This window comes from Fringilla coelebs (genome assembly GCF_963513975.1).
Source record: "Fringilla coelebs genome assembly, chromosome: 21".
Lineage (NCBI taxonomy): Eukaryota > Metazoa > Chordata > Aves > Passeriformes > Fringillidae > Fringilla > Fringilla coelebs.
In genome coordinates, this window is record NC_140047.1 from 8770631 (window position 1) to 8789154 (window position 18524).

The 18524-nt window shown below is 48.6% G+C and overlaps 1 protein-coding gene across 3 annotated transcripts; it reads left to right on the forward strand.

The window, feature by feature from the left end:
- Positions 1-123: 123 nt before the first annotated feature.
- On the forward strand, positions 124-17964 carry ADAMTS13 (ADAM metallopeptidase with thrombospondin type 1 motif 13). 3 transcript variants are annotated; one of them, XM_084219419.1, is made up of 29 exons: positions 124-302; positions 594-660; positions 1448-1731; positions 1876-2017; positions 2357-2496; positions 3107-3190; positions 3268-3392; positions 3655-3801; positions 4138-4272; positions 4780-4930; positions 5551-5655; positions 6052-6203; positions 6304-6367; positions 6880-7006; positions 7348-7496; positions 8844-8964; positions 9585-9665; positions 9925-10106; positions 10527-10662; positions 12240-12369; positions 12978-13167; positions 13381-13498; positions 13802-13931; positions 14768-14972; positions 15449-15746; positions 16212-16358; positions 16825-17001; positions 17331-17515; positions 17801-17964. In XM_084219419.1, exons 1-29 carry the CDS (start codon positions 237-239, stop codon positions 17957-17959), a joined length of 4197 nt encoding a protein of 1398 aa, XP_084075545.1. In that variant the 5' UTR covers positions 124-236; the 3' UTR covers positions 17960-17964. The 3 variants fall into 3 exon arrangements, with proteins under 3 accessions (XP_084075545.1, XP_084075546.1, XP_084075547.1); XM_084219420.1 differs by having other exon boundaries at positions 13384-13498; XM_084219421.1 differs by having other exon boundaries at positions 2360-2496.
- The last annotated feature ends 560 nt before the right edge of the window (positions 17965-18524 follow it).

Here is an 18524-nt window from a genome sequence, read left to right on the forward strand (position 1 = left end):
CCGAGCCGCCCCTTGGCCCGCCGGGGCTGGCGCACAAGCTGGAGAAGCCGCGGCTATTGCGCAAGGGGGTCGCGCTCCAGCGGCCGGCGCGGCCGCGTCCCCCGCGGGCCCGCTCGGAGCGTGTTTGCTCAGGGGCTGTTTGCTCAGCGGCTGCTTCTGCTCTTCCCTTCCGCTCCACGTGAGGCCTCGGGCCGAAAACTCTCGGTGCTCGGCTGGGAGAGCTCGGCTGGTCCGGCATGGCCGTCAGCTTGGCGCTGCGGGCGCTCGCCGTGCTCCCGCTGGGGCTGTGCTGGCTCCCTGAGGTGAGTCCGACCTCGGAACGGCCCTTCCAGGAACGCTGCCCGGCTTCTGAGAAAAGCTAAAAAAAAAAAAAAAAAAAAAGGAAAAGAAGAGGAGACGACGCGGTTCTAAGCCAAACTCCGTCCGAGCTCTCTAATCACGAAGATAAAGCTGCTCCCTTGCTCAGCGCGGAGCAGAGCCATGAGGGTTTGGCAGTGGGACTGCTGAGCTGTTCGCTGGCCTTCCTTCCAGCTCGGCTCCAGCGAAGGCAGAGCCTCCTGTCCATTTGTTTTTGCTCTTCTTCTTCCTTGCAGAAATTCCTGGGCGCTTTGGATGCGGGAGATGTTCTGTCTTACTTTGGAACCAGCTCAGTGGCTGATGGTATGCAGGGCTCAGCGTCCCTCGGTTTACAGCACGTCTGGCTGCTGGGCTCTAACCCCGTGTGGCTGGCAGAGCAGAGAACACTGATTTACAACCCCTGAAATGAGCAGCGTTTGGTGTTTCTGAGTCCCAGTGCAAGTGAGACAATCTGGCTTTCCGTGTGAGTGGATGGAGAGATCCACTCTCTCCAGAGCTTCAAATCTGCTCAAGGAGATGGGCTCAACCTCTTTGCACATTTCTGCTCAGTTCCCATTCTCTGTATCGGTGTTTTTCTTCTGACAAAAGCTTTAGACTAAGGGTAACTTTAAATACTTAATAATTATTACTTTTAATAAATGCACAAAGAGATTTGAATTCTGGGTCTGGAATAAAGATGTTTTGAAGTCTCAAATCCTTAAAGAAAGGGTGTTGTCTCCTTGTGAGTTCACCTAGTGCTCATCCCAGTGTCTTTGTCTGCATTGTGGTAATTCCCACTCAGTAATAGTTAAAATCTGCAGGAACAAAACGGTCTCAGCCTTTTTTAGACAAACTGTTCTCCTTATTGAGAGAGCAAAAGCTGTAACAAATTCGGTGCCAGTTTCTGTTGTGTGTTCCCTGTCAGATTATCCTCACTTTGGAATACACAAAAGCACAGAAATTCTCTGGCTGTTGGCACCATGACCCCAAGAGGCCACTGTTGTCATTTTTAGGGTACTTTTCCTGGGGAAATAGACCTTACACTGGGGTTTTTGTGTATCATCCTTTCTCATGTTCTCCCCTTGTTCTGGTCTTGTTTCATTTCTTTCAGTACCTGACTTTGTTGTGGCTGAGCCAGCTTGCTCATGTCAAGAAGAACATTTTGGGCTGATGCCCTGTCGGGTCCAGCACTGCTCCATCCAGGCCTGGGGGCAGCTCTATGCCTTTGAATTCCTAGAGGACCACGCCCTCCTTTCCCCCTCCTTTGTGAGCAGCCAGGTGGTGAACTCTTCCTTTACTTTACTGAAGAGATTCCCAGGGAGCTGCTTTGCAGGTGGAAAAGCCCTGCAGCCTCCTGGGGCCAGGAGCAGAGTCACTTACTGTGAAGGGCAGCTGGTGAGTATGAGCAGGGACAGCCTCTGGGGGTGGCAGCTTCCTGCACCAAACATGTGGGAGCCATCCACTGAATAAATCCTTGCCATCCCCATGGATAGCAAATATCTTAGGAATAACTCAGAGGTGGAATTTTATCTGCTTCAGCAAGGAGTGGTCACCATGGGTGAGGAGAAGATTCACATCAGGCCAGTCAGGAGCAAAGATGTGGCTCTGCTGAAGGACCTTGGCTTTGCCAGCCCCCACATCCTCTTCAAAAGTGCTGCAAGAGAGGCAGAGCCAGCCAGAGGTAACAGCCCCGCTGGGAAAGCTGTCTCCTGGAGCATTGCTTCCATGAGCTCAGAGGAAAAATTGGTGTTTACAAATACAGAAGTAGACCTGAAGAGGTTTCTCACCTCGCTGAGGTGTGCCCAGTGTGTCTGATGTGGCAGGTTGTTATTTTGATGGTGCAGGTGTGTTGCTAAAGCTGCTGGCAGGTGAAAGACACCACCAGAAGTGGGAAAGCTGAGCAATGCCCTGGAGGAGTGGGCTTGCAGCTGAGTTGTTGCAGCCTTTGGGGAGAGGGAGTGGATCATTAGGACCTTTTATGGTGCATTTGAACCTGCTGGTGTCTCTCTGTGCTGTCCAGCAGGGTGGGCTCCTCCTCGCCTGCACAAGAGGGCTGAGGCAGCTGTGAAACATCTGGAGCTGATGGTGGTGGCAGGGCCAGATGTTTACTTGTACCACAAGGAGGACACAGAACGTTACATCCTGGCCAACCTGAACATTGTGAGTGCCTCTGTGCTTGGGATCCTGTCCCAGACTGTGCCCCAGACAGAACCTCAGGGTGGCTGGGCTCACCTGTCCCTGGTACAGAGCTCATGTGCAGGGCTTTCCTCTGTGCTTCCCTGGGCATGAAATCCCCCAAATTCCCTTGTACAAGGAGTAAAAGGAGATCCTAGAAGATTTAAAACCCACTTAGAAAATGTAGCTCTTAATTTCATTATTGATGTTGCAACACAGGTAGTAGAGTTTTCTCACCCTGGGATTGAGCTAAATCCACTGAATCCATCTTATATTTTACATTTCACTTTTATTTCTATTACAGAATTTTCATGTCTCTCTTTGCTATTATTAAGAATTTTTTCTGTGTGTGTACTGCAGAAAAGTCTTTAGCACTCACTCTACCCTATGAGACTTTTCATGCAGATTCTTCTCTCTGCTTCAGAGTATCTGACAAATCCAACCACTTCTCATCTCTTGACAGATTTTTTAACATTTGTAATGCATATGTTAGTGTTGTAGTCACCTTTGGAATGAGTGCAGCCCAGTTTTTGGGAACAGGGAGTGGGAGTCCCCAAGGCCCCTTGTTTATTGAATCCTTTCTGTCTCTTCTCAGGGAGCAGAGCTGCTCAGAGATGCCTCACTGGGGGCTCATTTCAGAGTTCATCTCATGCAAATGCTGGTTTTGAGAGAGCCAGAGGTAAGGGGAGGGCTGTGTTTGAGGCTTGCCCGAGCTCCAAGCTGTTTGGAATGTGCCAATGTGTGCCTTCCCTCCAGGCAGAGGTGAACATCACCACCAACATCACCTCCTCCCTCATCAGTGTCTGTGAGTGGAGCAAGAAGGTGAACCCCCAGAACGACTCTGACCCCCAGCACGCTGACATTGTCCTCTACATCACCAGGTGCTGAGCTCCCTGCCCTGGGAGGGACTGGGAAACAAGATTAGGTCATTTTATTCAGTTCTGCTTTCTGAGGACATTTGGATTTTTTAATGTGGAATCATCATAAAATTTGAGCAGTGAGCACTCGAGTCAAAAGAAATGTTAGATAGTTGTCAAAGCTAGACCAGGAAAGCTCAGATAAATTCAGCTGAATGTCTAGACCTGTCTTTTTTAGCTGTGGGGGGTTCTTTGCTCTTTCCTCTTTATGTCTCCCTTACTTTAGGTTTGACCTGGAGCTGCCTGATGGGAACAAGGAGCTTCGTGGAGTGACTCAGTTAGGGGGAGTCTGCTCCTCCTTCTGGAGCTGTGTCATTACCCAGGACACTGGCTTTGACCTTGGAGTCACCATAGCCCATGAGATTGGGCACAGGTCAGTAGGAAACTGCCAGAGCAGCCCAGCAGGTTTTATTCAGGTAAAAACATCCTCCAGTTTAGGAAAGAAGCAAAAGGACCTCTGACATAAAAGGGAATTACCCATGGATTATTCTAACCTTTTTGGTCATCATCATGGCTTATTTTGGAAAGAGTTCCTTGCATTTCTTGCATTCCTGCATATCCTGTGACAATTAGAAGCTGCAAAGAGGAGAGAAACCCTTTGTGACAACAGGAGAAGGAAGGGCTGCAGAGGGAGCTCAGTCCTTGCTTAGAGAAGGGAGGCTCCAGCCTCTGGGTTTCTTCTCAGGGCTCTGTGCTGCTTCTGTTACAGCCTTGGCATTGCCCACGATGGAGAGGGGAATCTGTGCAGCAGCAGTGGTTACATCATGGGCTCAGCAGGAAACCACAACAGCATCGACCTCACCTGGTCTCCGTGCAGCCGGGAGCAGTTCCTGGCCCTGGTCAGGTAAGGGAATGGTTGAGTTCTTCAGCTCCCTGTGCTGGGAGATTAGGACAGAAAAACTCAAAGAATAAAAAAGTTTATTGAAAAATGAGGAACAGTGAGAAGCTTGGGGTTTGTTTATTTCTTAGCACTTATTGCTGAGGTCAAACCCAGTTTTTGCTTCACGTTGCTGGAAGTGGCTTTGGTTGGTGCCTTGCTTGCCTGGGCTGGGTTGGATTTCTCAGACACTGGCTCAGCCTGCACATTTTATTTACAACATCAGAGCATCCAGGCACTGCAGGCTGTGCTGGCTGGGTGCAGGACAGGAATGGGATAAAACTCCAGCAGCAGGGAACTGTGAGCATCTCCAGGCAGCTGCTGCAACTAAATCCATCCCAGCCCACAGCAAGCATGTGTTGTCTGGGAAAGCAGCAGCCAACTCCCAGAGTGAAACTCAGCACAAGTCTGCAAACATGTCCTTGTCCTCACTACCCACAGCTGGGAAAGTGTTATTCCTCATGTTTCTATCAGTACAGGCCAAACAAGCTGCTTGAATGACCTGCCGGACATGGACGGCAGCATCCCGGGGTGGAAGCCTGGCTTGTACTACGGAGCAGATGAGCAGTGTAAAATTGCCTTTGGGAGTGTGGCCACAGCTTGCACCTTTGCTGACACCAATGTTGTAGGTAGAAAGTTTGTTTGTCTTGCTAAGGGCAGCTGGGAAATGTTCAGGAGCCAAAATTCAGGAGAACTGGCTGGCAGCATTTTTATTCTGAAGGGATTGAAGGTGCTTTTCTGCCACAGATTTCTTGGCAAAGTTTTCAAAATGTTTCCCTTCCTCTTCATCACCTCCTTCCTCCACATAAATCTCCTGTAAGGTTTGCACAGTTGGGTGCTGTTGTGCACAGCTGGCAGTGCTGGGTGCACCCACTCAGGGTCCTGCCTTGGGGAATTTTTGTTCACTAAATTCCTCCAGCTTCCCTGCCATGGCTCAAATCCCTTTGTCTGGGAATCACAGTGTGTTTTAGTAGCTACCATCTGGACATGTTTTGTTAATGAGGAAACACTAAGGTGGGTGAAACTTTAATTGCTTCAGTTGATCATCTTCCAGCATTACAGCTGGTGATCACTACAGTGAGGATCTTTTGACTTGCTCACAGCTTTTGCCCAATAGCAGGAAAAATGAAGGAATTTGCATTGTTGAGTGTCAAGGAGAAAACCTGGGACATGCCCTATTTAGACTTTTGGGACTGTGTTGTTGAGCTTGACTCCCTGAACTCCCTGATTTTCTTGTCACACCAGGACATCTGTAAAGTTCTCTCATGCCATGTACATCCAGCAGACAAATCCAGCTGTACTCGGCTTCTGGTGCCCCTCCTGGATGGAACTGAGTGTGGGCTCAACAAGGTAAGGAGGCTCCCCCCAGGGCTGGGTGTGGGGGCTGTGGAGCTCGGACAGCAGAGCTCTGGAAGGTACCTGGCACTCACTGCCCCTTGGCCAGGGAGCTGAAACCAGTCCTAAACTGGTACTGTTATGTCCTGATCTTTTCCACCTTGTCTTTATCTCTGGAATTGCTTTGCAGTTCTATAGCCTGATATCTGAGCCCTCCATCTACTTGTGTGCTCTTTGCTTTGACCCCAGCCTGATGTTAGACCCTAATTAGGAAGGGGACTCTTCAGCCCCTTGTCAGAAGGTGCCTCATTCACCTTGGGACTCTCTGTTACTGGCCTGCCAAAGACGGGCACTTGTGCCAACCTTTTAGATCCCAGCCCTGCTGCCAATTCTGTGTGTTCTTGGTCCTAGTGGTGCTCCAAGGGTCAGTGCAGCTCTCTGGAGGAACTGAACCCCATGGCTGTGGTCCATGGGCACTGGTCTGCCTGGAGCCCCCTCTCCCCCTGCTCCCGCAGCTGCGGCGGGGGGGTGGTGCTGAGGCAGCGCTTCTGTAACAACCCCAGGTGAGACGTGGGCACCTGCCTGTGCTCAGGGCCTCGGGGCTGAGTCTTCCTCTTTGCCTGGGACAAACCTGCCTCTGTTGAGGAATTCTGTCATTTCCAGGCCTGCTTTTGGGGGGCAGAAGTGCCACGGTGCCAGCATGCAAGCAGAGATGTGCAATACCCAGGTAATGGAGCTCAGCAGCATCTGAACTTCTATCTCACTGTTGAGCCCTTTGAGGACTGGCTGTTTTGTGACTGTCCTTCCCACAGCTGACTGCTCTGGTAAAGATCTGGTATACAGGCTCCATCTGTCTGACAGCAGGAGAGGTATTTGTGCCATGGAAGGCAGCAGAATTATTTAATAGCATTGTTCACATGTAATAAAGCATTTTCTCTATGCCCCATAGCAGGACAGATGCTGAGAAAATAGTGACTCACAATGATGGTTTTCTTCAGATGGGCTTTCTTGTATTGTTCCTGTTTTCCTTATCTATTTATTTTGTATAAATTGCAAAGATATCAGCTTCCAAGCACAATTCTCTGCATATCCTGCAGCCTTCCTTTAAAGTGGTTTTCTTTCTTTGCAGTTGTTTGGGTGTTTTAATCCCCAGGCACTGCATTTTGCCTTTAGCTAGAGGGTTGAATGTCAGTCCTCAGTCACTTCCTTTCCTTACACAATTATCTCTCTGGGATCCAGGCCTGTCTGATCACCCAGCAGGACTTCATGGCTGAACAATGTGCAGCAACAAATTTAAAGCCACTGTACCTTGATGTAGAAACACCATCCTTTTATACCTGGACCTCTGCTGTTGGCTTTGCCAAAGGTAAGGAATGTCTGGAACCTCAGTTTGTGCTCATGGACCTCTGTACTTTGGAATGAAAAGGCTATTTCACTGAGTGGTTTAGTTTTCACATGAAACCTGGGTGCTTTCTGAGAGATGATACAATCCCCAAATGGTATGGGTTGGGAGGGACTTTAAAACTCATCCCACCATGGCAGGGACGCCTTCCACTATCCCAGGTTGCTCCAAGCCCCATCCAGCCTGGCCTTGGACACTTCCAGGGATGGGAGTCCATAACATCCCTGAGTTTTTTCCCATTGCTTGATGGGCAGCCACATGCCTTCCTGAAAGAATAACTCCTTCCTTGTGCCTGCCTGCTCCAGGGGACCTGCTCTGCAAGCACATGTGCAGGGCTGTGGGCAAGGAGTTCATGGTGAGCCGCGGGGACAGTTTCCTGGATGGAACCAGGTGTGAGCAGGATGACACGGAGCACCACGGGGATCTCCATCTGTGTGTCATGGGGAGATGCAGAGTAAGTGACTGGGGAGTCCAGGTGAGCCCCTGACAGGTGATCTGCACCACAGGAACCAGGGGAAATCCTCCTAGGAAAAAACAAAGTGTCCCAAACAAGAGAGTGAGCTCTTCTCAGAAGAGAGTTTTGTTCCTGATGTGTTGGATGGAGTCTAAAAATCTACTGTTCTGTCTGTGCATCCAATGCCCTCTAGATAAGACATTCTGCTAATTATGCAGTAAACACACAGGGCTATTCATCCCTAATCCAAGAAGCAATTGGTTTATGTGTTGGTAGAGGAGACATCATTAGCTGCTCAGCTTGCCTGCTGTAATTAGCCCCATAAAGTGCTGACTGTCTTGGAGGGAAGTTCCATGACTTGAATCACTGAGTTAGTGATAAGGCAAGATAAGGAGCAAAACCTGGGCATCACAAGTCAACAGATTGATTTTTGGAGTATTGCTGATCAAAACTGAAGTCTAATTTCTGGAGTTTTTCCCTGGATTGGACCTGAGGAAGGCATTCTTTGCTGATGACCTTGGATCCAACTCCCCCGCGCTGTCTGCATTTTAGGAACTGCTCAGTGCTGACCCGGCTGGATGTTTTCTGTTGTTTCTTTACATTCCCAGAATACTCCTTGTAAATTTTATGTTTTTCTCATTATCCTCATGCTCACCATGTTTTGTGAAGTGTTTCCCCCCATGAACAGCAGAGGGTGTAGGCACAACCTGTTCTGATTTTGGCTCTTTCATTGGCAGCAGTGATAAATATGCATGTTATGGCAGCTTCCAAAGCCTGGGATCAGTGGCTGCAGCATAAATTCAGCAGTTGCACATGTTTTGCTGTTAAGCCTGCTGAGATCCTCCTGTTGGTTTGTGTAAATTAGTCTTGTTCGTGGGAATGGGGATAGAATCTCTCTTCTGAGTTCCATGGGACTGGAGTGATGTGAGCTAGGTTTGGCTTTGGAGTCTGGGGAGCTAAAGATTCCTTTAGAACCTGCCATTCATGTTTACTGTCCTCTTGGGCTTTTGTTTTTTTCTCCCTTCCTCCCTCCCTCCAGAAAGAGTTCATAGAAGAGAGCACAGAGCTTTGGGTTTAGGTCATAGGAGAGATTTTTTTGGGCTGCTTCTTCTGGGAAAGAAAATGTCACAGTTACTGAGAGTTGTGCTCTCAGCTAAAACCTCCCAGTCCCTGGTTTGCACACTGCTGCCCGGTGGCAGCTCTAGATACAAACACATCTTTTCCTTTGTTGTCTTCCTAAACCCAGATTCCAAATGGAAAGGGCAGTTTCAGGAGCTCAGGAATGTTGCTTTTGCTCACTTGTTTTCTCAGAACAGGCCAGGCTGACAGACTCTCCCCTCTGCTCAGGCATTTGGGTGTGATGGCCAGATGGGCTCCAGGAAGGCCATGGATCCCTGCAAGGTCTGTGGGGGTGACAACTCCACCTGCACCAAAGTGAGTGGATCCTACACAGAAGGGAAAGCTAAAGGTGTGTAGTCCTCCCCCTAAGGCTCTGCATTATGGTGCTGTTTGTGTTCCAAATCTTCTCTGTGACTTCTCCCTTCTGATTCTGCTTGGTTTTATTTTATGGAGTGTATAGAGATGGATTTTGGGTGGTCAGTGCTGAGAGAGGTGGGCAGAATGCCTTTTTTTGTTATAATTCTCTGCATGTGGGTCAGAAATATAACTGTTTGGGAAGTCCCATAAATTGTTGGGAGCTGGGGATGATATCAGATCACAGAATCATAAATATCCCAAGGGATCCACAAGGATCATTGGGTCCAGCTCCTGGCCCTGGCCACCAATCCCACCATGTCCTGGAGAGTGTTGTCCATGTTCCTGAGTGTTCCTGATTTGTTAAATTTGGGAACTGGTCTGGCTTTTGCAGTCTCATGTAGAGATCTTGGCAGAGAACCTAAAAAGAGCCAAAGAAGTGTGAGAACAGGACACAGGATGCAGCTCAGCTGTGTTTGCTGTGTCACCATCACTGTGTTCAAGGCAAGGAACAGGGTCAGGGTGAATTTAGGAGTTGAGCTGCAACCCCCATCCTTTCCCACTGAATTTCAGTGATGGAAGGTGACCACATCTTTCTCCTCTCCACCCTTCCAGAGTATGTGACATTTCTGTCCCTGCCCTACAACACCACCTCAGTCCATGTCACCAACAGAAGGCCTCTCTTCACACACCTGGGTGAGTGGAATGAAAAGGAGGGGAGGGGATACAGGCAAGGCTGAAAGGAGCTTGTGCAAACAAAAAAATGGAATTTTTGGTGCTGCATTTTGCTTGTGGGATGCTCTCCAGTGGGAAGCTGTAGGAGCCACGCTCCATGGGATGCCAAACTTGGATCAAACTGGTTCCTGCCATGTGGGCAGCCAGCAGCTGCCAGCACCAGGGGATTCTGGTGACCACATCATGTCTCTTAACCTCACTGCTCCTCTGGCTTCTCCAGCTGTGAAGGTTAAAGGAGAGTACGTGGTGGCTGGAAAAGGAAAAATCTCACTGAATGTCACCTACCCATCAGTTCTGGAGGACAACCAGATCAAGTACCAAGTGTTTCTTACCCGGGACAACCTGCCAAGCCTGGAGGAAATCCATGTGGATGGGCCAACACAGGAAGAAATTGAAATACAGGTGAATTAAAGCAGCAGAAGGGGCCAGTCAGAAGTGGCCTGGTGTGGGTGGCTTTGCTGCAGAATCCAGGTGTGGTGGATTCAGGTGACTCAGTGTCCAAGGCCAGGGGAGATGGTGTTCACTGAAGAGGGATGGGATTGCTGTTCTTGGGAATGGCTGGGGGTTGGCTCCCCACAGGCTTCCTGCAGGTCTGGGGGTGATTGTGTGGGGAAAACCACACTGAGTTAAACCTTCTGCTTGGCTTATTCACTTTCAGTGCCTGCACAGGGTGGGTGCTCTGGCTGCATCTGGCTGGGACTGAGGCACTGCAGTGAGGCTCAGGATTGGGTGGAAAGAAGGGAGACTGGCTTCTCCTTCCTCCATCCTAAAAAATAAATCCAAGTTTTTTTTCTGCACTGACCACAGTTTTTCCTTTCCCAGGTCTACAGGAAGTACACAAAAGAATATGGCAATGCCACCAACCCAGACATCACCTTCAGCTACTTTGTCCCCAGGGAGAGCCTGACCTATCTGTGGATTCCTCAGCAGGGCCCGTGTTCAGTGACCTGTGGGGAAGGTGAGGCAGCAGGACTCAGTCTTGACTTTTTATGGAGACTTCTCCTTTGGTCTGAACTGAATTTCAAAGCAGATTGCTGGAAATGATTGCTAGTGTTGAACTAAACCAAAGAAAAAAGTGCTGGAGCTTTTGAATTAAATTAAGTAATCAGAAAATGAACTGAATCATCAAAATGATACTGAAAATGTTTGATCACAAAGAGGATTTTTAAATAGGCTTTAACTGAACTCTTGGTTTTAAGACTAAATAATTTTCTCAGATTTTTCAAAGTTACTGAAGACTGTAATTTGAAGTTGGCTAAACATCAGAAGTCTGAGACCAAAGGGGCATCTGGTGTCTAACTAAAGCCTCAGAGCTAATTATGAAACTTCCTTCTTTGAATTCTATTCCTGTGCCATGGCTAATCCTTTCTGTCTCCCTAAAGGAATCATAATGCAGATTGTAACAGCTCACTCTGATAGATGGCCTGACATCTTGTTTACCAGATAATTCAGATGACACTGTCAGGCCTCTCAAGACTTCTGTGACAAGGATTTAGAAAATGCATTAATGAATATTTATGGAAGTCAATCTACACAACTAGTTATGCCTGGAGAGCTTTTCTCCAGCAAATCCCCCAGGTGAAGTGATTGCTGAAACCCTGAAGTAAAGAGCTCAAAATGCTTCAGAGCCTCTAGCTAATGCAGCCACAAACAGAAAAAAGAATGAGAAACTTGGGACTTAAAATAACAGAAACTTGGGAATCTGGGCTGAAATTGCACCTTGAGAGCTGAAAGTGATGCACAGGCCCTCCTCAGCAGCAGTCATTATTTGAGAACAAGGAGGGTAGAGCAAAGATAAGGCTGCTGATGGATTCTGGACATTTAGTGCTCAGGGTCATGCTGCTTGAGATTCAGGAATGCCTGGCTCTCCTTGTAGCCCATTCACTGAAAGGGGACTCCTTTTAGCTTTGCTTGTAATTTCTTTGAGTCTGACTTTTCATCTGCTTTGCTTTTTATGTTCATTATTATTAAAAATCTTCTCTCTAGCTGTAGCTTATGAATATTTCATTCCTTGCCTGCTGCAGGCACTGGAAGTCTCCAGTTTCTCTCCCAGTGCCTCTGGTTTTGGCTGCTGCTGATGCCTTTGAGGAGGTTGGTGCTGTTTGAGCATGAGGGCTGTGTGATGATATTACCTGGTCACTTCTAAACAATGGCATTTAAAACCAGCTCCCTCCTAGAGCTTATTTGCTGTCCTCATCAGTCAGATCATCAGAAGTAATTTGTTCCAAATTATGATTGATATCTTTGTTCTTTCAAACAGCCAGTTTAGAGCAACCTTTCCATTTTGGCAGTGGGTTATCAATCAAACTTCTCCTCTGCTGGGGTGCTCACCTTGGAAAATCACTTTAAAACTCTTGAGGGAGGTTATATCACAAAGAAGGGGTTTGTGTGTTTAAAGGAAGTCTGAATTCCCACACAGCCCATTTCCTTACCCAGGTGATCAAGCAAAGCAAAATCTCTGCATCTTCCTTCCATAACAGAGGGGAACTGTTCACTTTAGTTATAACTTCGATTTCTTTTCCTTTTGTGTCGCAGGGGTACAGCCAGTGGCTCATGTTTGCTTTGATCAGACCAAGAATGAAGTAACAGAGGATCAGAGGTGTCTGGAGCTGCCACAGCCCCTCCCAGAGCACAAGCCCTGTGCCATGGAGCCATGCCTCTACAGGTTGGTGTTCTGGGAGCTCAGCTCAATTCCTGCCTTGCTCTGCCACTTAACCCAGGCTCTGTATTTGTGTTGTCAAGGTCAAAAAAAAAAAAAAAAAGAGAAGTAGGAAGTTGTTTTTTTGTGGCAGATCCCAAACCATGTTCTGTCTTTCCTGGTCCTGTGAGATAATTGAGATGTCAGCTGAAGGAATGGGAAATAGTCCTTCAGTGTTTTAGAGTAATCTGCTAAAGGAAGATATTTAAGGGTATATCCAGAAGAAGATGCCTCTCTGCCTCTCACATCCTTTCCAAGATGGGGCCAGCAAAGAGGGTTGACCCTTGTGTCGATTATTTGGGAAGGAGGACCAAGGGCCAAGCCTGCCCAGACATTGCCCTCAGAGACCTTTTAGTGCTCAATAAAAAGTGATTGCACTGTGAACTCTAGCCTATAGCTTAGGTGCTTTTAGTCCTTGGAAAGTCTTAAATTGTCCTCTCAGTCACATCCAGACAAGGCTTTTGAAACAGAGAAGCTGAATACTCTGCATGACCCATTTCTGTTAGCAGTGTCCTGAGTGATAAACCTCCCTGATGCAGATGGGAAATGGGGTGATGCAGCTGCCTCCCATTTAGGTGGAAGATGTCTCAGAGAGATGAATGCTCTGCTGTCTGTGGGACTGGAGTTGCCCAGCAGAACCTGACCTGTGTGCAGTTCCGTGATGGCCTGGAGACTGTGGTGGATGACAGCCTGTGCCCAGCAGAAGAAAAACCCCTCTCCCTTGTGCCATGCGTGGTCAATGTCTGCCCTTTGGGCTGGGACAAAGTGAGTTTGCTGGTTTGGCTTTTCAGGAACCTCACTGGGAGCTTTGCACTTTCATCCAGCAGTTAAGAGCCACCAGCTTACTCCTGGAGGGTGGTTTGCACCACTGCTCTGCCCAGTTAAAAGCTCATCCTGTCACTTTAGACAGCTCCATCCCTCTTTAATTATGCTGCTGGATCCCTCAGTTCATCATGGTGTTTTTTGCTCTGTTCTGAGGAGGAAGATGCACACTTACTTCAGCCTCTGGAGTCACTTGGGCATGTCCAGCTGGAAAATCAGACTGTGTATGTGTGGAGCCCTGTAGCTGGGGAGTGTTCTGTCTCCTGTGGTAGAGGTGAGGCCTTTCTGTGCTGCAGGGAAATGTTGCTTTGCTGTACTGTGAGTTCAGTGCCTGAGAACCTCAGGGCCCAGCTGGTCTTTCCCCCTGTACAGTTCTAAGAGTAGCTGTGATCACAGTTTTTTGAAACAGAATAATTGGAGGGTGATCTGGCTGTGATTCAGAGCTGGGGGAATGAGTGCAGGAAGAGTGCCATGGCTTGGGCAGAGTTTGTTTGTTTTGTACATGCAGATGTGACACTTCTGACCTATTTTCTACCCTTGCATCCAAACCACACAGTCAGACTGCTTCCCTTCCTAGGTAAGACTCAGCTGCACTATGTTTGTGTGGCTTTTGACACCAAAGAAGAAACCCAGGAGGAAAACTGTCAGCCAGTGCCAAAGCCAGAGAGCAGGGTGGAAGTCTGTGATCTCAACCCCTGCCCACCAAGGTAAAGCAGTTACCAAGAGACAATAAGACAGTGAGGGGTTGTTCCTTTCTCTCTCTGTCTGCAGGGATGTGGTAAAAGAAGGGTCAAGCTACTCTTCCCTTCTTAGGAAGCACAGCCAGCTGCAAAAACTGTAGCACTGCTCTATACTCAGCAAACTCAGAGTCTTTCCTGGGCTGGTACATCTCAGACAGAAATCAGTGTAGTCCTCAGAGTCTGAGTCCAGAGAAAAACTGAAAACCTCTCAATCCCTTGTTACTCTGGGGAAGCAGGAACAAATCAGTAGTTGCAAAAGGTGGTGACACATTTGCCAGTTGTTCAGTTTCCACAGAGCATGAAGGAAAGTAGCAAGGATTAAATACTCAGAATCTGGAACAGCTGCTCTGAAAACTGAAGGAAATGCATTGCACTTTCCTTAGGATTTGTGATGAGCTTGCCCTGCCCTATTTGCTGTGGGACAGGAAAGCTACTGCAACTTTTCTTACAGGAGGCCACTCCCAGGGCCTCTGGGTCTGATCCTGATCTGAGAGTTTAGTGGTGTGTGTGTTTTGGAGGGAGATAAGATCGTTTCTGCAATTAAACCTGTGTGTGCCACTCTGGGGAGGGCGGTGATGGACCCAGAGTAAGATTCAGTGTGCATTTGAAATCTGTGGGCTCCTGGCAAAATGAGAATGCCCTCTATATCCAACTGCAAAGCTCCAGGCTGCATTCCAAGCACCACAGACCATGTGAAGCAGAGGATGAAGAAGGAGAAAGGGTGAGGAAGTTGCCTTTTCTGCAGTGCGAGACAGGGTGGGGATTCATCACTAACTCACTTTCTGTCCTCCCTGCCGTGTCAGGTGGAAGGTAGCCCCAGCTGGGCCCTGCTCCTCCAGCTGTGGGCTGGGCTTGGCAGTGCAGCTGGTCACCTGTGTGCAGACCCTCCATGGCCAGGAGGTCTTGCAGGAGGAACATTTGTGCCCTGTGACAGAGAAGCCCCTCACCACTGTCCCTTGTGTCATCCGCACGTGCTCCTACGAGTGGAGCTTCAGCGAGTGGTCAGAGGTACCTGATCCCCTTTAGATGCAGAAGTTTTCCAGCTCTGCTCTTCCCTGGAGGCTGCAGGGGAGAAATAACAACTTTTGCCTTGTCTGTTGGCTTCCCACAGAAATGCTAAACTCTTTCTAGGGGTGTTTTCCATCCTTTCCACTGCCCTGTGTTTAGCAGCCGTAGGTTTGCTTCCCACCTTCTTCAGCTCAAGTTTTGGCTGCAGCTTAGGAATGGTTTTGGCACGTTTTCTCCTGGAATGCAGATATTTTGGGATTTTTTTAGGAAGTGGTTCTGCAATTTAAATATATAGTTTGGAAGGTCCCCTGGAAGGTGGGGCATCTTATAGCTGATGGAACAAGAGCACTGACAGGGCAAATGGTAGAAGAGCATCAGTGAACCCCCCCAGATCATGCATGAGCTTATCAATTCATTTATTTCCAAAGACCACCTGGAATGCAGGGATAAAAACCTGTGGGTTTGTTCTTCTGCAGTGTTCAACATCCTGTGGGAATGGCATTCAGACCAGGCAGGATTTCTGTCTCAGCTCTCTGACCCACAAGCCTGTGAACCCCCTCTTCTGCCGGCACTTCCCCAAGGCCATCGTGGCCCGTGGCTGCTCTGCAGGGCCCTGTCCTGAGCAGGGGGGGACCCAGTCCCCTGGGGCACAGCTGCAGCCAGAGACACCAGCCACACACTTGCCAACAGCTGCAGCTGCCCCAGAGCACAGACACAAGGACCTGGGTGTGCCTCTGTCTGCTGGGCCCCGGGAGCAGACAAAGCCCAGTGGAGGTGAGGAGGACACGGCCAAAAGGAGCTTCTTGTGTGCAGCTGGGCTGTGGGGATCCTGCTGCCAGACAGGGACAGGAGCATGGGAGGGAAGACATCTGGCTGGGAGGGAAAACCTGCTGTTCCAGCACGTCCGTGTTACCTGAACTAGGAACAATGACTTGCCTCCCCATGCTTCCCAAAACTCCTCTGAGTTGGGAGCCTGGGGACAGCAACACAAGGCTTCAGGGAGTGTTTAGACAACACTGTCAGGCACATGGGGTGATTCCTGGGGTAGTCCTGTGCAGGGCCAGGAGTTGGACTCCATGGCCCTTGTGGGTCCTTTCCAATTCAGGATGTTCTGGGATTCTGTGACTCTTCCTGTGCTTTACCCAGAATATGTGACCTTTTCTGTTCATTGTGCCACAAAGGGAGTTGTTTTCCTGTATTTCCTTCTGGGTGTGTTTCTCACCTGTCTCTGCTGTCCAGGTGTCTGTGGAAACCTGTTTCTCAATGCCACTGGCATCATCAACATGTCAGGCACGGAGAGCAGGGACTGCACGGTGACCATCGGGCGTCCCCTGAGGGAGGAGATCTCGGTGACCATCCTGGAGAGCTCCCTCAACTGCACTGCAGGTACTGCCTGGAGCTCTGGGCTCCAGCCTGGCCCTTTGGCAAAGCTGCATCTCAGGCTGCACCTTTTCTGCTGCCTTGAGAAGCTTTGGCTGCCTCAGAGCCTCTGTAATCTCTGAAACCATTTTACTGAGTTTTTCTGTAACACCAACTTGGTGCCAGATGGACCAAAATGAAGATGCTGCTTATCCTTCCCTCACACAGTGGTTTCTTATCTGTTTTGTTGGTAGATATGAGATGAAAGGAGCTTATGGGGTTAAAGAAGCTGCTTGTTTTGGCCTGTTATAAAACTAATGTACCCTCTAGCTGGAATCAGCAGTTAGATTAGTTAACTGGCCTGTTCTCATGACAGATTTTGATAAGATAGAAACAAGATGCAGAAATTACTTGATTCCAGACCTGTCTAAGAGAGACTTTGGCTTTTACTTGAAAGAAAAGTGTTTCTAGGCCCTGTGCTCATTTGTTCCAGGTGAGGTCCTGCTGTTTTCTGGGCGAATGATGTGGCGGACAGGCTGCAGGAAGCTCCCTCTGTCACTGATAAATTCCAGAACCAACACACTGATTGTGAAACAGCGAGTTGTGCTGCCAGGAAACGGGGTCATTCTGCAGTACAACAGCAGAACTGCAACCAAAAAATATTACCAAGGTACTGTACTGAAAGCTTTGCTCTTGCTTTAGATTAAGGCCCTCAGAGTACCATGAATGGTGATTGCCTATGGAAATCTATGGAAACCTTGCTTCATAGCTTTTTAGCAGCTAACAATGCCCTTCTTGAGGAGGGTTGGATTCAGTATTAATTGTGGACTCCCCCTTTGTTTTAAAGCAAACTCCCCCACAGGTATTTGCTGATGCTTGAAAATCCAGCTGAAAATCCCTAAAGAAACTGTTCTGCCTGTGTTTAATTTAAATGATTTCTTCCTTGAAGGTGCTGGATACTTCTCTGAGCCATTTTCTCTTCTCCCTTTGCCCTGTCAGATTGTGACCAGCAGCTGTTTGGCCCCCAGGGTGAAATAGTGAATCCTGTGCAGTTTCCTGCTGAGAGGCAGGGGGTGGTGTGCCGGACTTTCATCACGGTGGCTCCGCGGCAGCGCATCTCCATCCGTGCCCTCAACGCTGACCTGGGCCCTGAGGGCAACCAGACTGACTTCAACTACATCCTGGTGAGGAGGCAGGAACCCCAGTGGGATGATTGGGATGGGAACAAACCCATCTCCAGTAGAGATTTCCACCCAGATGTACAGTTCAGTCACAAACCAGGGCCTGGGGTCTCTGTCGTGTTCCCATCTCTGATGGCAATGAGAATTTCTGCTATCTACTGTATTTCTTCGAACCTTTGTAGCACAGCTTTTCCCTGAGTGAACAATCTGCAAGTCTCCAGTATTTTTTAAGCACTTAGTTAATGTCTGGCCTGCTGAGATAAAATGGTTTGCTTCTTCTTGCTGCAGGTCCGAGATGTCAGCACCATGAGGACAGTGGTGTTCCATGGGAAGAAGCAGTTCCTCTGGCAGTCAACAGGAAGCCAAGCTGAAATTGAATTCCATGAGAATGTTAAGGATCACAGAACCCATTTCTGGGCTGAATATCATGCTATTGAGCCTAAATAAAAGCACTGCCCTGAGAAAAGCCCAGTTGGTCACTGCTGCCTGCTCACAGCACACATTTAATCTTCTTGTTTCCTCATCTGTTGAGTAAGAGCAATGTCTGCTGACTCCTTTGGGATCTCAGTCTTGATAAAGATCATACAAAAGACACGTAACCCCCAAATATTTAGCAAATCTTTCTCATACGGATTTTCTGTCTGATTTGGTTGGCATTAATGCACTTTACAAGTCTGCAGGAGGTGATTTGGGCACTGGAGAGTGTCAGGGTCCTGGCTCTGTAATGTGGTGGGGCCTTTTAGGAGAGTCATTTGATACCTTGGTGTTCCAGTATAAACCTCTCTACACCACAAGTCATGTCCTAGCCATTAAATTCACTCTCTTGCAGTGTAAATGCCCCTCAAAACTGAGGCACAGTGAAGTTCTGGAATGGAATAAAGAAGGCAGAGGATAAACTGCCAGCACAAGATGTGTGGGGTGGGCAGTGCCACCTAGGGTATGTCACTCAAAGCTTGAATGTTTTCAGAAGTTGGCTGAAATGAGGCACTGCTGGGCAAGCCCTGGTGACAGC

What these genes read in the sequence shown, in the direction of transcription:
- ADAMTS13 (XM_084219419.1), top strand. Translation starts at nt 237, where the DNA reads ATGGCCGTCAGCTTGGCGCTGCGGGCGCTCGCCGTGCTCCCGCTGGGG. An exon ending in GCCTCTCTTCACACACCTGG is followed by an intron (nt 9,666 to 9,924) that starts GTGAGTGGAATG and finishes TGGCTTCTCCAG; the next exon opens with CTGTGAAGGTTAAAGGAGAG. An exon ending in AGGAAGAAATTGAAATACAG is followed by an intron (nt 10,107 to 10,526) that starts GTGAATTAAAGC and finishes TTCCTTTCCCAG; the next exon opens with GTCTACAGGAAGTACACAAA.